The sequence below is a fragment of the Peromyscus maniculatus genome, chromosome 4 (assembly GCF_049852395.1).
Source record: "Peromyscus maniculatus bairdii isolate BWxNUB_F1_BW_parent chromosome 4, HU_Pman_BW_mat_3.1, whole genome shotgun sequence".
Classification (NCBI taxonomy): domain Eukaryota; kingdom Metazoa; phylum Chordata; class Mammalia; order Rodentia; family Cricetidae; genus Peromyscus; species Peromyscus maniculatus.
Genome location: NC_134855.1, coordinates 113,448,249 through 113,467,291, shown reverse-complemented (window position 1 = coordinate 113,467,291; position 19,043 = coordinate 113,448,249). Strand labels below are relative to the sequence as shown.

Below are 19,043 nucleotides of genomic sequence, written 5' to 3'. Positions count from 1 at the left end.
ACTCCAGCTACATGAGGGCTTCTTCAATTTTTATTCATGGGAAATAACATAAAACTAGAAATCACAATTGCCATGCATTTACAGTCATATAATTTTGATCATTGTTCCCACCACTTTTAATTGAACCTATATCACATATGTGTGAGATGCTAAGACAGGTTCATAGCTATGTGCACATACCATTGATCTATAGATTCATACATATCTATAATCCTAGAGAGCATATGTAGGCCAGTGTATACAGTATACACACTTACATTACATATATTGCATCCAATCAAACAGCAAATCATAAATTTAGCATCATTACTTCTGTTTGAAGATGAGGAAAATCAGAATTAAGCAAATTGCCAAGAAACTTAGAGGTTGAGGTTTGAGGCAGCCTTGCAGCCAGAGTCTCCACTACCCTAAAGTTAGTTCATTTCTCTATAGACCAGGCTACCCTCGTTGCACGCTACACTGGAGACTTAGGCTATAGATGGAAACCATTCTACACATCTTTCTCCTTATTGAATCGACATCCCATGACTTCATCAGGTGAGGTCAGCAGTCATTCATCAAATCAAGGATACTCTACAAATTCCACTGGAGACTTGGTAAGTTGTTCAAGTCCCTTGGTTTCCACGAAGGAAGACATTTCAAAGCTTTTATTTCTTTCTGAGTTCAACAACAACAAAAGGGGTAAGAAATAAAATTCAGTATTATAAATTACAATGTTATAAAAAAATAAACAAATGCTAAGTGAATTGGAGGGTAACTGCTTTAACATTCAGTGTGCATAGTCAGACTTTTATCCATCAACTATTTGCCAGTAATAAAAGTTGAGTCTTGCAAGTTATATCTTCAAGTATTCATAGCTTGGGTGAGATATCCTCATGGTTCTGTGCTTTAGTGTTAATTAATTAATTAATAGTTATAGTATGACAAGGAAAATGGTTTTGTTCTAAAGCCCCCCAGACTGACTTTCTCGGGGATCTGCAGGAAACATTGTGGGGATGTAGATGCTGACATTGCATGTTATTCATGCCCACATGTCAACTCTTAAAGTCACAGCTAATGTGGCATCAGAATTAGGATCTACTAAAGGACAGGAATCTCTGGAGATGTTCCAGTCTGCCAGCCTCATTTCCATAATGGATTACAACAGCCAAAGAGGTGAGTGTGTTAAAGAACTCAATATTCTTGAATTTTGGAGTGTTAGAAAAACACCCTGAATGTGGAATTCAAGTCTCTAGAGAGGGCAGGGGACAAAAGAAAGTGATTTCAGTTTGGAAAGACTGACAGTTTCATGGTTTTCCCAACTGAGGATCAGTGGTTATGCACCACACTCAGGTATATGTTACACACAGTTGGTAAACAGGTCTATGTTTTGAAAAAATGATCTTTGGGAAGTTTTTCCCTCTTTGAATCTCTCTCACTTTCAAAATGAGGCCCTTATTCTTCCTCCTGATCACCGAAGATTCTATCCATCGCTCATTTGCCTAACTCACTTTCAGGGTACCCCCAATTCCTTTATTTGGGTTCATCATTAATTTACTTTCATGCAATTAATAATTTTAAGCATGATTGCTAATTAAAATTAAGACTTCACAATGAATAAAATACAATCAATGAGATGTCTAGCATGATTAAGTGACAGGAAGCACATGGAGAAAGTATTTGAATGCTCATGGGCATCACTGGGTTCCAGAGAATGCCCACTTCCTGCTCCTCTACCTCATAGCACCTCTAGGAGCTGTGTACAGTGGAGTCATAGAAAGTGAAGTCAAAGGGCAGGAAACCCCCCAGCTTTAGGATGCTTTACATTGAATAACTTCGGGTAACAAGAACCAGTAATGATGGCATCAAAAAATGCTGGATTCTTTATACATGAGCTGTAGTGAAATTTAAATTCTTTGTGTGTATCAAGACATCAAGTGCCACTAAGTTAAGACTCAGAGCAGAAGCTCACAAATATAAATAATCATGCCACACAGAAGCTTGAAGTTGGATGTATCTAGATTTTTTTTAATGAGGCTGTTGCATTTAAGCAAAATTTCAATTAAGCAACTAGGAAGCCTCAAGGCTCCTCTTCCTCTGATCTTACCTTACACTTTGTGTAAGTATAAAGGGCACTTTCATAAAAGGGTTTTCCCCATTAGCTAGTAGAAAGATGACTTCTGTATTCAATTTGAATGTATAGTTGGGTAAAGGGAAAATGAAAAGTGGTGTGAAGTGAGTTACATAGTCTCCTCAATACATGAAATGAGCTGGAGAAATGGAACCCGGGCGGGTTGGTTCTATTTTGTGTTGCCAAGCTTGTGTAAGTCTTTTTTGCTTCCCTTCTGAGATGTGGACAGATGCTTAACACTGTCACTATGTAACTAGGGGCCCCACAGGGATTATAGACAAACAAATGAGATGTGAAATTCTCAGTCACTTGGACACTGTTTTGGTATCTTTCAAATAACCATACATAGTCTGTAGGCCCATTAAATATGTGCAGGAACATCATGAAATGCTATTTTGTGATTTTCTGATATATTAAATATAATATCAAAGTGTTAAAAAGATTTATATTTCTGCAATGATACCAAGATAGCACAATCTATGCAAATATCCAAGACATCCAGAACAGAACAGTTCCTTCAGGTTCTGATTACCTCATGTTTAGGCTATATTAGGGATTTTTTTTTTTCTGCAGAAAAGCTTACTTTTTGAAATTTCAAAGGACTCAAACTTGACAGGTTGAATATAGTTCACTAGGTTAGACATCTCTTCTGTGGCCATGGCCTCACTGCCGGCAGTCCCCTGGAAGCAGGAATAAAAAATAAATTAAGAAATATTTCCAGAGTCAGCATTATACTATCCAGCATTATCTTCTCAGAAAATAGTCACATGATGCAAGGAAATAGAAAGTCCTTCCATTCTGAAAAGAGCTGCTGCAGAGAAATCCACCACAGAACAGGAACAAAAGGCAGGCCGGGTCCTCATCACAAACACTTGGCAGCATGTGTGTTTAGAGTTTGGATTTTGCAGTATTTATTTTTACATAATGGATATTTTGTGAATGAGTCATAAATCCAACAAAAATTTCATTTAAAACTCACCTGTATATTATACCCACTTCCTAACTGTCTTTCCCCCCAATTCTGAGTATTAAAACCAGCACAAAATGATTTTAAATATGAAATAAAAAAATTCACGACATAGAATTTTCCATCTGTGGCATCAGGTCAGCTCTTCAAAGTTTAGGGGCTTTGGACATTTTAGATTCTGTATTTTCAGGTTCTGAATGGTAACTTTATGAATGGGAGAGCTGGCAGGGTGGTCTGGGGCCAACAGCATCAGGACCTCCATTTTCAGCCTCTCCACAGGCATCAGGGATGAAAATCTGTTGATACAGTGATGCCCAGAGGAATCGCTGTCCTCTACAGCAGAGAGCACAGATGTAAGTGGGGCTCTACAAACAATTTCTATAGTTCTTAATAGGCACTCCCCTCCCTCATCGGTTCCTGTGTGACAGAGTGTGCTGTATGGAAACAGGATAGTTGCTTAGGTCCCAGAGCAAGGCCATCTGATAGTAAATTCAAAGGCCGAGCCAGAAGCTGTTCCACTACTCATCTGCAAAATAAAAATCAGTCCTAGAGCACGTACATTTCTATAATTATTAAAAGTAAATTAAAAACAGGTGTAGTGGTGCACACCTTTAATTCCTGCACTGGGGGTGGGGGGAGGGGGCAGAGCAGAGGCAGGGGAATCTCTAAGTTTGAGGCCAGCCTGGTCTACAGAGTGAGTTCCAGGACAGCCAGGGCTACACAGGGAAACCAAATAAAGGAAGTGAGCTCAGAACAGTGTCTGGCAAATAGAAGGAGCTTACATCATTTTAGATGTTATCTGCAATTACATATTCTTTAATACAAGTTTCAATGAAGAAAACCTGTACCGTTACTTGCACAAGACAGGCCTCTACAGAAGGGTCTAATATTTTCTAATTTTTTCATTTAGAAGAGAAAATACATAGAGATTGGGGTTTCTTTGTAAAAACAGCAGCAGGAATACTCCGGTTAAATGCCAACTGGGAAATACTCATTTGAAAACAGACAATTGCAAAAACGATCCAAGTGCACCCTGAAGCCACTCTCAGACAGACGGAGCATCCTCATTATTACTGCAGCTTCCCTCTTGGAAACCAAGATTACATTTAGTGGGGACGTAAAAGAGCACATTTTAAACTAAGCTGGGCAGCATGGCGCACGTGTGTGGTCTCAGCTACACGGAGACAGAGGTGAGAGGACTGCTTGAGTTCAGGCGTTGGAGACCATCCTAGGCTACACAGTGGGACTCATTCACAAAATAAACAAATAAAATGCATAAAAATTCAGACCACATCAAAGCATATAATTGTAAGGAAAAAAATGCCAAAGAAGAATAGCTTATTGAGCCTTGGGTAGGAATACACACCCATAATCCCAGCATTTTAGAAGGTGAGCTAGCCTAAGCTACAAAGTTAAGTTAGAGTCCAGGCTGAACTACCTAATGGGATCCTATCACAAAACCAAGCAAGTAAGCAAACCCCTCAATAAACAAATGAATGTTAACAAAAGAGAAAGATAGAAAGAGAAGAGTTACTTTTCTTTACTGTAATTGAACTATAAGGCCATCAGTACATAGCCAAACACTCTCTAGCATATTTGAATGCAGATCCAGTATAATGTTCACGATAGTGACTGAAAGAAAATTCTGCAATCTTCATTGAACTGTCCCTGAGTGGTTTCCAAGTTCTGCGCAGTTATTATTTATGAGTTGGTGGCATCCCTTAGGGAGCTGATGTCAACATGTCGCTTCAGCGGATGCAAAACCAAAACACTGGAATCACAATCACACCTCTGAACATTCCTGCAAGCCCTGTATGTTCCCTGGAATATTTTGTGGACCATTCCACAAATCATTGAATTGCCTCAAAAACTGGAGCTGGCAATCAAATGTCCCATGCTTATTCTTTCTGCCACTAGATGGCAGAAGGGGATCGTAAGAGAGCCATAAGACGGCACGTTGGGGGCGAGCACCCTAGCCTGAACTCACCTCATCCATGGAAGACTTTTTACAGTCGTCATCATCGTCGTCATCGTCACTCTCTGTGTCTGCCTCCCCTGTCAAATTTCAATCACAGACATGATTTCAGCATTTATTCCAAAGTCCAAAGAATTTGCAAAAGCACACTGCCGACTATGGTCGAGGATGCCCTAGAAGGCTGCCATTCTGCTCCTTTTAAAGTTTCTTTTTTTTTTCTTCCCCAGGATTTATGGTTGCTTAGCAACAGATAATTAAACTGACATTTTGACAAATTTTTCACAAGTTTGATTTGTGATAAATAAGATTGAAAATTTCAAGTTCAATTAAAAATGCCCATCTTAAAATTTTCCCATCTGTTTTAAAAATACATGTCATTGAGTATGATTTTATTTCTGTGCATTCTATTGTAATGTACATGTTCTCTTGGAGAGATGTTAAACTCTGTGGCCCTAACACAGATAAACTCTGCTTTCATTTTTCTGTCTTCTCCTAAGCCAACGCTCTTTAAAATAACCCTTGGCCAGCACACAGCTCAGTAACCAATCTTCTCCAAAGAAAGGACCTCTCCCAGGAGTTGAAGAAGTTTACAAGTGATATCAGGAACTCTGGGGAAATGGTGGCACCAATGACAGCATTAAAACCATCAAGTGTGGATTTACAGTTATTTAAATAATGCATAAATCATAAAAAATGATATCATTCTTCCATTCTAAGAGTGTGAGAGCCAGAGACAGTGGAAAACTACAAGGAAGAACTGTCTTGTGAACTCACAGTGGGTGTGTCAGCATGCACAAGACCTGGTCAAGCTCCAGCCAGACCAATTCCTAACAAGGGGAGGGGAGTGTGAAGTCTCACCTTTAGATGAGCAACTACTGGCCATTCATAGCTTCTGGAAGAGGGTGGGTCAGTTTTCTCTAAGAGTTTGGATCCTAAGTTGATCATGTTTGAGGGGAAGTCTGCACATCTAAAAATATTTGGGTAGCACAAATTGGTATTGAAGAATTTAAAACAAAAATATAGGGCACAAGATTGGAATGGTATGGAAAAGGGAGTCGATCTGGGAAGAGCTGAGGGGGAACGCTATCAAAACATACTGTAAAAATTCTCAAAGAACTAACAAAGATTTTTTTTACGATGACATTCCTTTTTTTTTTTTAAAGATTTATTTATTTATTATGTAGACAGGAGAGGGTGCCAGATCTCATTACAGATGGTTGTGAGCCACCATGTGGGTGCTGGGAATTGAACTCAGGACCTCTGGAAGAGCAGTCAGTGCTCTTAACCTCTGAGCCATCTCTCCAGCCTCGATGACATTCCTTCTAAAGGGGCAAGATAAAATAATCTAATGCAAAAGAAAAAACAACGGAAGCCAACAAAAATAGAAAATAACCTAATGATTTAAAATCACTATGCTTGAAAACCGATGTCAGTCTGACCTGATTCAGCTTCATACTTAACCAATATGCAGTCATTTTAATTGGTTAATTCTACTCTTCTCCTCAAGAGTTAATGGGCATTGTTCAAGTAAAATATCCACATTGGTATATGAAGCATTAAATTCTTGTGTACTTCTGAGCTTCGTGCAAATGCAACCGAGCATGTAAAAAAAAAAAAAAAAAAAAAAAAAAAAAAAAAAAAAAAAAAAACTTTCAAGGAAAAAGTAAACAAGGCAGCCCCTCTTCAGTTTCTCGAACTGCAATAGCAAGAAAATCCCAATAGATGGCGGCATGAGCTCATCACAGAGGCAGCTCGCAGAGCCTGGCACCTGCTCCTAGAGAAGCCTTCGGAAAGTTGGCCACACTCTTCAATCAGTGTAGAGGACATAGTGCCCATAGCCCCGCCTTCCAAGAAGCTCCTAAGGTCTTCATGTGAGTGACCAAGCTCAGTCAGTTCCTGCAGGGTAGTGGAGAAACATCTATTGAGGGGAAAGACTTCTGTGGCTGTAAGAACTGTGCATGGCTTGGTACAAAGAGCCACGTAACATCCAAATGTGAATCCCTTGTATTTGGTGAAAAATATACCTTGTTATATTACAAACACATTGTTTTAGGAGGCTGCTACTTGATATTTTATATACATCTCTTTTGCCTGAAGTTCTTCTTTGTATTGTTTTAAATCAGAGAGGCGATTCTTTTAATAAAGTAATTTGAAAAGATGATTGACAGAACCTTCTACAAAATGTTACACGAGACATAACAATTGTCCAATAATTATTTCAGATACAATGTCATGTCAAATATTGGATTGTGTGAAGAAGAAAGACTGAATCTTCCTTGATTGTGAAAGTAAAGACCTGACTTTTCCTTTGCTAAGTTTAAGAAAAAAAAAATATGGATCTGTATTTATATTTTAAGCCAGCAGAGTCTGCACATACTCATGGGCTTCTCTCATAAGACCTTGAAAGGAACCTGGAGAAATCTATTTGAAATATAAAAAATAACATCCTTTTAAAAAGCAACAATAACAATACCCCAAGGTGGTATCTTACTTGACCCTCGTTCTTTCTGGAAAGTGTACTGGCTAAGGGTTGGCTCTCAGAAGGAGAATCCAGAGAACAGAGTTAAATTAGCTCTGAAATCAATCCACACCATGTTTTTGTAGCTGCTTGAGTTTCCAGTACTGGGAACATCCACAAAACAAATGGTAAATTAACAGGACTCTTTATTCAGGGGCTTACCTACATACTAAAACATCCAAAAATTTGCATGGCAATAAATACTGATTGCAAAACAGACTCCTGGTTTAGCTTAGGCAACCTAGAGAATTGCTAGCAGATTGCTGCTTTTTCCCTGTATGAAGCGATCATGTTCACTGCCTGTAGAATTCATTATTAGAGTTATGTATCCAGTTAATGGGAGGGAGAATTGGAATTAGATAAAAGCAGATGGTACAAAAAACACCATGCGCCCACGTGCAAAGGGAGGCACACGGGGACAGGTTGGGGAAGAAGTGGCCTCTAATGGTAATTATTTCACACTCAAATGCATTCTCACTGAGAACGGAAGTTATTTTTCAAAAATGAATCAGAATTATGTCATGATATTGGAAAAACACATTTGAGAACCATGGAGTGAGGGATCTTTTGAAAGAATTATATAATGTCTGCTCATTAGGCTGCCCATTTAAATAATAAGAGCAGTTGACAAGCGAGACAGAAAGTAGAAGGGTAAATCAGGCTCAGTCAGGGCTTGGGGGTGTAACATGCTCAGAGGTCGAACACTGCCTAGCATGTGAGAGGCCACAGCACAATAGAGGACCAAACAAAACAAATCCAAATAACCAATTAGACAACAAACCACATTGGCCATGCTTATGTTCTGATTGCCCTAGGCTTTACACTTTAACATTCCAATTGTTTAAAAGTCTTTAAATTTATATGTGATAGGCACAGGGACTTACAGATATATGAGCAGGGCATGGATTTTTCATCAAATAAAGATGTATCTACATTGAGACAGAAAACAGGACCAGACTCCTGAAGACACTATGGCTCACTCCCTTCTAGTTACTTCTAAGGGCAATGGTTCCCTGACTTCCAGCAGCCTGTCTTGCTTTTACACCTTATGTAGATGGAGCTCAACTACCCTTTCATGCACAGCCAGAACTTGCCCTCATCATACATATTATTCTTTTGTATGACTATACCCTGATTTACAATCAGCTGATAGATCGTTGGCTTCCCGTGTTTGGGTATTCTAAAGTAACACACTGCTTATAGCGATTTTTCAGTCTCTTCATAAATATTTCTACCCATTTTTTGTTAGCTCTCTCTTGCGGAATGGAGCTGGGGCGGGGGAGTATCTGTGCTTAGCTTTTATCAACATACTCAACGTCTTCCTTCACTCTTTTCTTTCTTGGCTTCTTTCCTCTTTCCTCCCCTCTTCTGTTCTCTTTTCTTCTGTGCCAAGGACAGGGCCCAGAGCCTCATCCCTGCTAGGCATGTACCACTGAGAAACTGTCAGCACCCCATGGTAAACTTTAATTGAAGAATGCCCTGAAGTCAAGCTTATAGTTTTTTAATGTCATCACATCCCCAATAAGGAGGTCTTTGCAATTGTCAGGATTCCCCTGGATAAGGGGAAATATATTAGGCTCAATGACAAATAACCTAAAGAAAACTAGTGGCCCTTTGAATTTTTTTCTCATAATCACAGAGAGTCAGTTTCAAACTAATGTGAAAGGAAGTGTAAGCACTGCCCAGTCGTTTTCAGAAACAATGCAAGTTATTTAATCCCTTCATGTTTTTAAAGAGCTCTGCAAAACATGGGAGAACTGCAAAGCCCAGCACCCTTCAGTGACTGGCCGATCTCTTGTCTTCCCTCCTCCTGCTGATGCTGCCTGCCATAAAGCTTAGAACCAAGGGACTGATAAGTAAAGCTGATTTGCCTCAAGTGCAAGCAGAAGGTGTTTACTTTCCCAAAGATGTGCTGACTCTACAGGTGAGGTCAGGCTGCCTCAGACTCTCTCCCTGGGCCTATGTGATATCTAGAGTCTGAACTGACAGCACTGCCCAGTGGTAGTTAGAGGGAGAAAGTAACCACAGAAGAAAGACTACAGAGATGCCACACTTCTGACTTTGAAGCTGAAGGAAGGGACCTGTGAGCCAGTAAATGTGAGTAGCTTCTAGGAGTTGGAAAAACAGACAAACCCTTCCTTTGAGCTTCCAGAAAGTAACTGAGCCTGCCTGACGCCTTTGGTTTATTCTATAAGCTTTCTTGAGGATCTTTGGACCTACAGAGCTTGAGGTGAAGTGATCCTTGTTTTCAAGTTTGTGGTAGCCATAGGAAAGCAATGCAGCTTGAAACTTCCAAAAAGGGAAAGCTGAAAGCCCTTCTAGGCCAATTTCAGAGCATCAGATCTGAAAAGCTCACTCATTGTGAGCCCAGTAGTTCCTCACCAGCTCCCGGAGACGAGGGCTCGAACACACTGGAGGAGTCGCTGTATGTGTTGGAGGCTTGCTCAGAGAGCTTCTTTTTACCACTTCCTTCTGATGACTTGTGTGATTTCTTCTTGTTTTTCACCAAGATTTTATACATTAAATCCATAGGGCTTGGAAGAGGTACCCCAGATTCCAGCTATTTAAAAGAAAGCACAGTCTTTAAAAATACTGTCCCCCAAATATTAATTTATTGATCATGAATTATATGCTATCATACCTCGTTTATTGACTTTTACATCTTAGCCAATTAGGCATATATGTGTATTTGAAACATTTACCCATGAATATTGCTTTCATGTTACTTCACATGTTTTAATTATGTCAGTATTTATACTGAAAATTAACAAAGTCTTACTTGTTTATATTTTTCCCATCAAGAAGAAGATGAAGAAACAATAGTTAACTGCTCTTAAAACAAAACAAAACAACAACAACAAAAAAAACTGTCCCCTCCTTTTAGCTATCCCTCCAAAGGCACTGCACAGCTTTGGATCTTATAGCCTCTAGATTATAATTTCCTATGTTCAACACAGCTTATGAACAGTTCTAACTGTGCTCTGCATTTTTGTTTTTTAAATGAGAGATGCATTAAATGACTGAATTCATTTTACAAAATGAAACTACAAACGTAGGACCACAGAAATGTTCTGGTAGATTTGATGGACTGAACCTGGACCTTCATGCATTTTCTGTTTGACTGTGCAAGTCCAACCATTTTACTGTAGAACATGTCAGTCATCTCTGACCTGACCTGAATCAGTGCAAGGCCAGACATTTGACAGGAAGAATTGGTGAAGTTGGGCAAAAGTTTCCAAATGAGTCACTCTGTCAGACATCGCTCTACAGACAGCAAAATCCTGTGTTGGTTGTAGTTGGGTTTTGGCATCAGCCAAAGAGAACGACATGATTTCAGACCTCGTTCTTGCCCTGAGGTCCAAGCTGTCTTATTACTGAGGCTTATTTCACTGTTGCACGTTTTTTGCTCATATAATGGGAAATCAATTTCCCATGAGAAGGTTATGAGGTACTGTATCAGGGAGCGTGTGCAAAGCACATGATAGGTTTATTTTTAGAAAGTCTTTTGAAGTCTCACAAGCTAGATCTCTATTCTTTGCTTGTCTTGAGTCTGGGGACCGAAATGAACTCCCTTAACAACATGCAGACACTGGGACAAAGTGTCCAGGAGGAAGCAGCTACTTTAGGTTATAGCTGCTCTTTTCCTTTCTGAACAGGAATGTGACTGCTCCCAGACCTCTGGGTGGCATCCTTTTACTGCACTCAGAAGTCACAAGGAAATGAAGAGAAGTTCTTGTGACGTTACAAGTTGCAGTCCCTTAAAGCTGTCTAAAGCGGTATGCCCCGTGACTTACAGCTCCAAGCCTTGAGAGGCAGGGTTCTACTGATCCAGCCTTAAGAAGCTAAAGATTTATGGTGATTTAAGCTAAAGATATATTGTGGTTGGAGGATCATGGTGTTTCACTTTAACCACCAGTAGCCCAGAACTGGGCAGCTGTAATCATCTTCAGCTTCCTACAGCAGTGAACGGCAGCAAGGGGTAGTGCCTATGTGTGTTCTAACTCTCGAAAGAGCTTAGGGTGTCAGGACGCTGAGCACCTAGAAATCCTAGCATTATAGGTTGGGACCCTGGGAACTTAAGGCTTTAGCTTCCTCTGCAATCTAACAGATGGGTCTCACTTTCCCTTTTCCAGCTCTTTCCCGTTCATTGCACCTCTAACACTTTTGTTCCTGCCCTGGCCGCTCTTTGGAATCCCGCTGTCATCCCTGTGATGCTATTGCACCTCTGCTTCCACCAGCTCCACTTGCTTCTGCAGTGGCAAAGGTGGGGGGGGGGCGTGGTAAGGGTGTCTGCACCCATCCCAGTGCAGAACACCACATCAGTTCAGGACTGGGCTTGCACTAATCACAAGCCTCTGGGGGGCCACCAGGAATCGGGTTCCCCTCTGGCCTGGGTGAATGTGCCACTGTTAATGGTCCACTGAGGCTAGTGATAGCAAGAAGTCTGGTGGACGCTGTTCAAAAAAGAGGTGGCTGGAATAGTGCTTCGTGGAACTGGAGTTGTGCTTTGGCAGTAAAAAGCTTTAGTTCAGAGCAGCTCCCTCAAGACGGGCATATAATGTTCAGGGCTGTCAGGCTGCCATAAGGGCAGTCCAGCTGGCTGCTAAAGAGATGCTGCTTGGCTGACAATCCTCTGTTCAAGCATCTGGACACACAGAAAGAGACTAACAACTGTCCATTAGGGAATCAGATTTACTCAGCTCCCCAGCATCTTGTTTAAAGGAAAAAAAAGAAGAAGCAATAAGAGAGGTGCTTACAAATGACATTTAACAATGATCTACTCTTAGCTGAATACCCATGGGGAGAGTCGGGCTTCTTATCTGCTCATGACTGCAGCAACAGAAGCCGGAGCGCTGCTTCAGGGGTGACCGCAAATGGACAGCAGGTGGCAGAAACAAGCTAAGGAATCAGTGTGGCCACATTTTTGCATTTGTTTCGAAAGGGTGTGACAAAGATCCATGGGGGGTAGGCAGAGTCTACCCTGTCCTCTTGGACTGTCTCTGTGAGTTGACTGTCATTGATGAGGGCTTTGGCAATCTTGACTGATTGCTGCCAACTGAAACATTCTCCCCTGAAGGGAAGCAGGGGGAAGAATGAGATTCAGGAAGTACACGAATCTCACACCCTTAGGAAGCTCCTGAAACCTACGAGATTCTCAAGGCCCCTTTCCATGGTTATGTAAGCAGTATGGACTGCTCCGGAGGAGAGACTGTTCAGCCCGTCTAGCTGCCTGCTTATCAGTCAGGGAGCACCAGAGATGTAGCTTTCACGAGTTGATAGCCAGGCCGGAGTAGGCTTTTGGAGCTGCCTTTGCGTCACCCACAGTCCTGTAAGTAACCCTTCACCTATATTCTGGTAAGTAACCCTTCACCCACACTCCTGTAAGCAACCCAATGAACTCATGGTGCCTCAAGTCAGAATTCGGTGGAACTGCTACTTTGGCCTGTCCTCAGTAACTTATCTGAGGTAAATAGACATGTGTTCACAAAACAAAAGACCTGCTGTGTCACCCTAAGCAGAGACAAGAGGGACAAGACTGGAAGAGAAGGAAACAGACTCATATCTTCTGATCTCAGCTGCGCCCCATGCTAGAGTTCCACAGATCAAACCATATTGCTCACCTACCTATATACAGAGGTAGTATCTCCCCAGCTATAACCAGTAAGTGCCCTCCTGCGAAGGCACACAACACAGCTACTTACTGGGTATTTTTCCAGTGGCTCCATAAGCAAGGCATCACCAAAGATTAATCGGCAATACTCGGCCATCTTGGCTTGCTGCTTCGGGCTAAGAGCAAGAAGAAAGGAATTATGGGGCTTTTTCAGAGAAATGACTTTGCATCGCTAACACAGAAAGAGGTCAGCCAGGATCAATTTCCATCATTCTGAAATGCTATCCTGAATACCACACGCAAGACCGCACAATCGTGCACACGTACCACACAAGTGCAGCATGCAGGCTGGATCAGTGAGGCTGTTTTTAAGGTTGTCCTATACACCCAGATGAGGGCACAGCACACCATTTATTTCCCTGTCTCCAGATTCAAGAGATTCCGAGAGTTAGAACCTTTGTTCCTTTTGTTGGATTCCCTAGTTTTATGTCAACTGTAAGGCACCTGGGATAGGAATGTTTTCATGATTTCATGTGAATTCTTGGGGAAAATATATTGGAGCAACAGAAAATAGAAGAGGAATATTTATAAGCAGGCAAGAGAGGAAGGAAGAGTGAGAAAAAGAGGTGAATAGATGGAGAGAGAACTGTACACACAGAAGGAAACCAAGCAGAAGTGGGTTTGTGTGTGCACGTGAAGGATGCAGGAGGAAGGACAAAGCAGCTTTGGCAAAGGCTGTCTTCAAGTCTTCCCTTTCCTGGTTTTTTGAGACATGGTCTCACTGTGTAGTCTGGGCTGGCTTGATGTTTGAGATCCTCCTGCCTCACCCCCCTGGGTGCTGAGAAGACAGGCAGACACACATCTCTGTGCCCAGATTTGCTTGTCTGTAACCTTTCTGTGCAGAACAAGTGGAGTAGAGGAGGGAGCAGGCCATGCCAGCTGCCAGGAGGAGCCTGTTCTGACAGCAGCTAGGGCCCAGGCTTTGCCAAGTTGAGCTCCTCTTTCCGAACTGTTCTGAATTTGTACATGGAGAAGGATTTTAACTGCTCCTGGAACTGGGCAAAGGATGCTGAGAAGATGCGATGAAGCAATGGATACAAACACCTTTTAAGAACTACAAGGGCAAGCAAGATGCATATAAAATGATCCCACAGGGAGCAGATGCCCCCATCTGTGGCTAGCCTAGACAAACTGTGCCTCCAGCCCTTGTAAAGATGCTGTTAGAGGGAACATCCACATCCTTTCAGCACTCCTGTTTCCCTTGACCTTTTCAGATGCAATTAAAAAACAGTTTTCTCATCCTGTGCAATGATAAACATCATTACACAGTACCCAGTACTGCTGGGTTGGGGTTTATGGGCTTTGATTGTGATCTACAGGCTATGGGTCTGGACTTTCCCTGGTTATACTGCAATGACACTCCATTCTAGCTAAAAAAAAAAAAAATGTACTAGAGGAATAGTAACTGTGATGAAAATGATGGTGCTTTACCATAAATCATAAAGATTAGAAGATATAATTCCTATTTTCATTCCTTCCCTGAAGGTAAGCCTAGAACACACTGTGTTTTCTGGGAAGGGGGTACTTAGACAGATGCTCAGCGGCAGTGCAGGAGGCAACTGCTCATTAGAACTGTCTCTCACAAAAACCAAGCATGGGCTCCACGGTCAGGTGAGCTTTCCGGGTTCATATGTCAACTCTCAAAGTTATTATCTTCTTGGAACTTCAGGGAGAGCTAAAGGAAAGATTCTAAGAACTTGCAATGCCTCACATAACAATTTCACATCTTTCTTTTGAGACAAGGTCTTCTTACGTAACTAAAGCTGGCTTCAAACTGTGTATCCCAGGCTGACTTCAAACTTGCAATCCTCCTGCCTCTGCAGGATCATGTCCACAGCAAAGCCTTCTACGTCTACATTTTTCTCGTCATGCTTGAACAGGATTTTACTGTGTGGTTTACACAGACCTAAGAATAGAGGATGACAGCTCTCCGAAGTGTGAGAAAGGACTGACCATTGACTAAATCCTGAAACATCCTGGAGGTGGTAGTTTAAGGACAACTAACTAGAAGCTATGTGGATGGGACCTTTGGGACAGGCAGGGAAGTGATTGAGGAGATAGATGATTTTTGCTGAGTGGTAACTTACACAGGAAGTCTGCCAGGCTGATGTGCTCTCTGGCGGCAGCTGAAGAATGCACTGAAGGTTGCACTGAAGAATGTGGGAAAAATGTAGTGTACCTGCATTTTCAGCAAGGCTGTGGGTGATTCTGATATGAGCAGCTCATGAGCCACACATATCGTTCAAATCACCCGGAGTGTCATTAAAATGCAGATTCACACTTAGAATCTAGTACAGGGCCAACATCCAGATATTTCTAAGAAGTTTCCAGGGAACATATGCTGCTGGTTTGAGCATTGCATTGTGAAGAAGTCTGTGTGGAGACCGAGAAAGGAAGATGTAGGTATCCAAGAAAAAAGTGAAGTGTGCTCTTTGGGAATCAGGCCATTTGTGTTCTCGATAAACATAAATACCCTCCTAATAGAGCAGAGAACAAACTGAACACACACACACACACACACATACACTAGTGGAAAACAGAGATAGTTTAATTGCAGGTCATGCCCACAGAAATAAATGGCATTAAAACTGCAATTAACAAAGAAATCCTGTAACGTTTATAGAGTATCAACCTCCATGGTAACAAAACAAAAGGAAAATTCACACATATATTATGTGTTTCAGGCTATGGCATATATTCCTAAACATATTAAAGTATCCACACAGCATCTGCCAAAGAAGTCAGTTTTCTGACAAAGAATGTACCCAATTGCATGGGGTAAAATCCTACAAGATCCAATGTCCTTTTCAGACCTTGTCAAAAATCTCAGTTTGTGGCGAAGCCAAGTTTGGAAGTCATTTCAATCAAATTCAATATAAGATTTTTTTTTCTTTGAAAATGCTAAATAACAAATCAAGTGGGACCTTTTAAAACTAACATTTTCTCCCTCTCTCTCTCCCTCCCTGCTTCTTGTTTGTGGTGGTGGCGGTGGCGGCGGCGGCGGCGGCGGCGGCAGCAGCAGTGGTGTGTCAGTGTACAGTGAGGAGTGCGTGTGCAACACAGCGGGTTTGTGGCAATCAGAGGACAGTTTTGCACAGTTGGTTCTCTCCAAAGCCCCTTTTGTTCGGTTTGAGGACTGAACTCAGGTTACCAGGCTTCCAGTTACCTTCACTCATGGAGCCATCTTGCTGGCAGGAAGTGGGGGGTATTTTTTAAACAAGAATTCTAATTTAGGAAGTGGGAAGCACCAGCTCTCTGGAAATTCTTGGCAGCAGGCAAGTGAGTAGAGAGCGGCTAAGTGCAGCATCCCCCATTATCTACGGGTAGGTGATTTCAAATGTTTGAAGAGAAAAATAGTAAAATCTGTGGATTTCTCTCCACACCCCACAAATAAGAATTTTTTTTTTTTTTTTTTTTTTTTTGGTAACGTGGGCCAGATTAGTAGGGAGCAGAGTTCTGAGCCTGGCCCTTGCGCATGAGGCACTGAGGACCCTGGGGTAGTTAACCAGAAATGGAAAGCCGGTTTCTTGATGTGTGGGGGTTATGGTGCTGGGTCACTGACTTGAGGATTCTGAGGGTTCCTCTTGTTTGGATGACAAAGAAAGTGCTAGAACATGAGGAGTAATGCTGACTTAGGTGAGGTGACCCACAGGTCAAATACAGGGGTCTCTCCACTAAAGGAAGTCCACTGCTTTCATTGGATGTGTGATATTCCTCCTGGGAAGCCCGAGGTTGAGCTACTTGGCTCTCTGGATGTGAAGGAGGGAACTGTCAAACAACTTCCTCTCATGTCAGAAGTCAGCACTTCTGTCCTGTGCTGCCGTTACATTATCACAATCGTGTGTCCCCGGAAGGTTGTTTTCCTGTTTTCTTTCATCATATGTGAATTATGAATGAATTTGCAACAGCTACATTTATTCACTCAGGAAATGCAACATCCTGGTGCTACAGCCTCTTTGCTTTTGTGCACAGTGCAGGAATTAGGTGTTGTGCCCAGTTTGGGATCTCTGTGTAATTAGAGTGGAGAATTGCAAAGCGCATCCTGTGGTTGCAGATCACAAGCCACACCAGAGTGAACACTGGCTGACAGTTGCCTTGCAGATCTCTGGTTGTCGGTTGTCTTGATTCCATGTCTTAGAGGTTTCTGATATGTGTGCGCATGCATGCACGTGTGCACAAGCATGCATGCACATGTGCACAAGCATGCATGCAGTGCTAATTCAGAGCCTGCACTCGGAAGCCAGGATAGCTTGGTTTGAAACTCACCTCAGCTGCATAGCCTCAGGCAAGTTAAATGCTCACTTGGGATTCAGTTTCTCTACCTATAAGACAAGGGTAACCCTACTGTTCCTTTGGTGAACACTAGCGTTTAAAGTACAGGTTGCATCAGCATGTAACATAATGGGAACAATGCTCAGTGCAAATACATGTTCAGTAAATGTAAGTTTTTCTGTGTCAGGGTGGTTATAGATGTAGTCTCTCAGTCTACCTCAAGGGAGAGTGTACTGTGTAGCGGGTGAGACACTGAAAATTGAATTACGTTTCTTGATTTTGTCTCTTTTAAGAAAATAACGCTGCTGAATGCCCATTATTAAAGCAAACAAAGGCAAGGCGCTGTCAACACGTCTGAAAACTGTTATGTATGCCTGAACAAAAAGTGGCCAGGCGTTGCTGGAACCTGAGGAAATATGGAATAGACACTGAGGAAGAAAACCTCCAACAAAGTCACTTGCAAATCAGAGCTGTTGCTGCCAGCCAGGTGTTAAACACAGTCTGCAGGAGTGAGGAGAAATAGCAAGAAACGGAATAAATTCCACTCTCTTCCATGCCCTCTCAGGAGTATTAGGAAAATCATGTACAGTGATCTTACCATTCATAGGATGAAATGCTCACAATGAAACAGAATGTAGAATGGTAAATGTAGCACTGTCCTGAGAACGAACTAGAAATAGATACTTACAAAATTGATTGCGTCAAACTAAGTTTGCTTTCTACATGCTAACAGAGCACCTTATTTAACTACTTAGAATTTTGGTCTGCTCATACTGCTTCTTGAAGATTAGGCATTCATGCACTGAAGCATGTGTTGGAAATTTGTAAACTGGGAAAGACTGTCAGAAGGAAGGAGAGAACAAAAATGAATGAGCCCTGTTACTACAGGTGTAGCCAGCTTTCACTAAATAAATCAGCCAGGGGATCGTTACGAGGTATAGAAGGCTTCAGAAACACTCTACAAGTAGCCATGGCCCTACCATATGTTCTTCAAGCATTGATTCCACCCACTAAAGTCTGATATCTACATCATAGTTATAATTTATCTCACCTTGATTCTTTGCAATAAAATGAAGTTACATTACTAGATGTGGTAGTCCGCCCTTGTAACCCATCACTTTTGAGGCTGAGGCAGGAGAATTGAGAGTTTAAAGCAATCTGTTTTATACAACAATCAAGGGTTGATGTTTCTGCTCAGTGGAGGAACATGTGTGTAATATACAAAAGGCTCTGTACTCATATGTAGCAGGAATCTTAAAAGTTCTTATTAATAAAATCAAACCCGAGGCGAGTTATTGGGGTCCATGCTGGTAGATCAGAGAGACAGAACAAGCCACAGCTATCTCACCTCGCCGGATCCTCAGCTGGTCTTGTCTCCTCAGACTGGATGCTTCTGTGTCCTCATCCCAATGGCTCTCAGCTGAACTGCTGCTAGAAGCCTGAATGCTTAACCAGCCAAATGCTTAACCAGCCAAAATCTTCTAGTTTCTGGTCCTCACGCCTTATATATCTTTTTGCTTCCTACCACCA

At 41.8% G+C, this 19,043-nt stretch overlaps 1 protein-coding gene across 2 annotated transcripts in view; it reads right to left on the bottom strand.

Annotated features, from left to right (window-relative positions):
• Positions 1-19,043, bottom strand: part of Plcb1 (phospholipase C beta 1) — a 695,339-nt gene that overhangs the window by 132,129 nt on the left and 544,167 nt on the right. For both annotated transcript variants that reach the window (XM_006983966.4, XM_006983965.4), the window contains exons 13-17: positions 13,273-13,357; positions 9,953-10,130; positions 5,065-5,132; positions 2,694-2,790; positions 573-657 (exon numbers count right to left, since the gene is read on the bottom strand). In XM_006983966.4, coding sequence (XP_006984028.1) covers positions 573-657; positions 2,694-2,790; positions 5,065-5,132; positions 9,953-10,130; positions 13,273-13,357 — 513 coding nt within the window. The remainder of the gene's footprint in view (positions 1-572; positions 658-2,693; positions 2,791-5,064; positions 5,133-9,952; positions 10,131-13,272; positions 13,358-19,043) is intronic.